Source organism: Sus scrofa, chromosome 2 (assembly GCF_000003025.6).
Source record: "Sus scrofa isolate TJ Tabasco breed Duroc chromosome 2, Sscrofa11.1, whole genome shotgun sequence".
In the NCBI taxonomy this organism is placed as follows: domain Eukaryota; kingdom Metazoa; phylum Chordata; class Mammalia; order Artiodactyla; family Suidae; genus Sus; species Sus scrofa.
In genome coordinates, this window is record NC_010444.4 from 63,434,827 (window position 1) to 63,437,079 (window position 2,253).

The window sequence follows — 2,253 nt, forward strand, 5'->3', positions numbered from 1 at the left end:
AGCACCTTCCAAGGACTTTGCACTGGCTGTTCTCCCTGCCAGGGACACATTTCTCCTGATATGTTCATGACTCATGATCTTTCTTCCTTGAAGTCTCTGTCCAGATATTACCTTACTTGTGTGTTTTGTCTGAACACAAATTAAAAAGTAGCACTCCTCTTTACTCTTTCTCTTATACCTGCTTTCCTTTTCTTCATAGCACCTCTTATCATCTGATATGTTATACAATTTTTTATTTGCTTATATTTTTTCTCCGTAACTTGAATTTATGAGCTTTTGGTTTTCAGTATACTATAGTGATTGCCTAGATGGCAACTGGAGCATTGTTAGCACTCAATTTATATTCCCTACATGAATGAAATTTTTTCTCATTTAATAGGTGGAATCCATGACATACTGGGGAACAAGATGAAAGTAGAATAAGCTTGCAAATTAGATGTGACAGAGGAATCCCATGAAGGTGGCTGAATCTATACACTAAATATTGAAATTAATTATTGACAGCCAATTATAAATGGTAGCATTCAAACAATGTGAGTAATGTCTGATTATATGAAAATGAGTTATGTTATCTTTCCCTCTCCTCCTAGTCACCTTCAACACATGGCACCAGGAAACAAAACAGGAGTTTCAGAATTTCTTCTTTTGGGATTTTCAGAGGAAGCAGACATGCATCCCCTCATATTTGGGCTTTTCCTCTCCATGTACCTGATCACAGTGTTTGGAAACCTGCTCCTCATTCTTGCTGTCAGCTCTGACTCCTGCCTCCACACACCCATGTACTTCTTCCTCTCCAACTTGTCCTTTGTAGACATCTGTTTCATCTCTGCCACCATCCCAAAGATGTTGCAAAACATCCACAGCAAGAGGAAAGTTATAACCTATGCAGGCTGTATCACCCAGATGTATTTTTTCATACTGTTTGCAGGGTTGGATGCCCTCCTCCTGACTGTGATGGCCTATGACCGCTTTGTGGCCATTTGCCACCCCCTGCACTACATGGTCATTATGAACCCTCAAATCTGTCAAATTCTGGTTATGGTTAGCTGGATTACCAGTGTCCTAGATTCCCTGTTACAAACATTAATGACATTGAGGCTGTCCTTCTGTAGAAATGTGAAACTTCCTCACTATTTCTGTGAACTCAAACAATTGATCCAACTTGCCTGTTCGGACAAATGTCTTAATAACATGGTGATGAATTTTGCAGCTGGGTTGCTGGGCGGTATTCCCCTTGCTGGTATCCTTTACTCTTACTATAAGATAGTTGCCTCCATACGTGGAATCTCATCAGCTCAGGGGAAGTATAAAGCCTTTTCCACCTGTGCATCTCACCTCTCAGGTGTCTCCCTATTTTTTTCTACAAGCCTAGGAATATACCTTAGCTCTTCAGCTACACACAGCTCATACTTAATTGAGATCAACTCAGTGATGTACACAGTGGTCACACCCATGCTGAACCCCTTCATTTACAGTCTGAGAAACAAACATATTAAGCGAGCTCTGAAAGCTTTCTTTCATATGGCAGCCATCAGAAGCCCAGTTGACCTGGGCTGAAGAAGAGCACATGACGGAAGGGTTCAGAGACTCACAGCCAGAAATGGCAAACTTTGATCAGATTTTGGAATTTGAACTTGTGCCTCTACTTATTTCCTGGGATTTTCATTTCTCTGACATCTGTTTCTTGATATAATTTACATAACTCACTTGATTAGCCTCTTGTTGATTAGCCTTATGATCTACTCTTGTGCAAGTGTTTTCCCCTGTGACAGTTTTCCCACTCTCTCACATTTATTCTCAGCCTTGGTTCTGAAAGATTGGGGAATTACCATGTTTAAATAGGAATGGATGGATTTCTTAAGGACAATTTATTTTAAAATACAGCATACGGTACCAAGTATTTTTCTTTTGTTTCAGTAAAGTAGGGTCATGAGTTGAACTGCTTCTATGAAAAAAAAAATTACTCTAGTCACCCCTGGCTATTTATATAACAGTGAAAATCTCAGACCACAGAGTTTTGAGTTGTCATATTGTCATATTATCCCTTTGAATGTCACTCCCTTAACTTCTATTCCTTGTATTTGGATTTTAGCTTACTGTGCATTTTGTAATGTGCCATTGAATTTTATTCTCCTCTTGGTGTCATAATACCTTATTCAGCTCTGGGTCCTTAATACCTACTATATTCACTGGCAAAAACAAATTATCAAGTTCATGTCCCTGTGACACCTCCAAAGTAACACAATTTTTGAT

At 39.2% G+C, this 2,253-nt stretch overlaps 1 protein-coding gene across 1 annotated transcript; it reads left to right on the plus strand.

Annotated features, from left to right (window-relative positions):
• On the plus strand, positions 604 to 1,557 carry LOC100523591 (olfactory receptor-like protein OLF4). The gene has a single exon (XM_021085110.1). It carries the CDS (start codon positions 604 to 606, stop codon positions 1,555 to 1,557), a length of 954 nt encoding a protein of 317 aa, XP_020940769.1.

Excerpts from the sequence above, each read along its gene's own strand:
- LOC100523591 (XM_021085110.1), top strand. The coding sequence starts at position 604 with ATGGCACCAGGAAACAAAACAGGAGTTTCAGAATTTCTTCTTTTGGGA.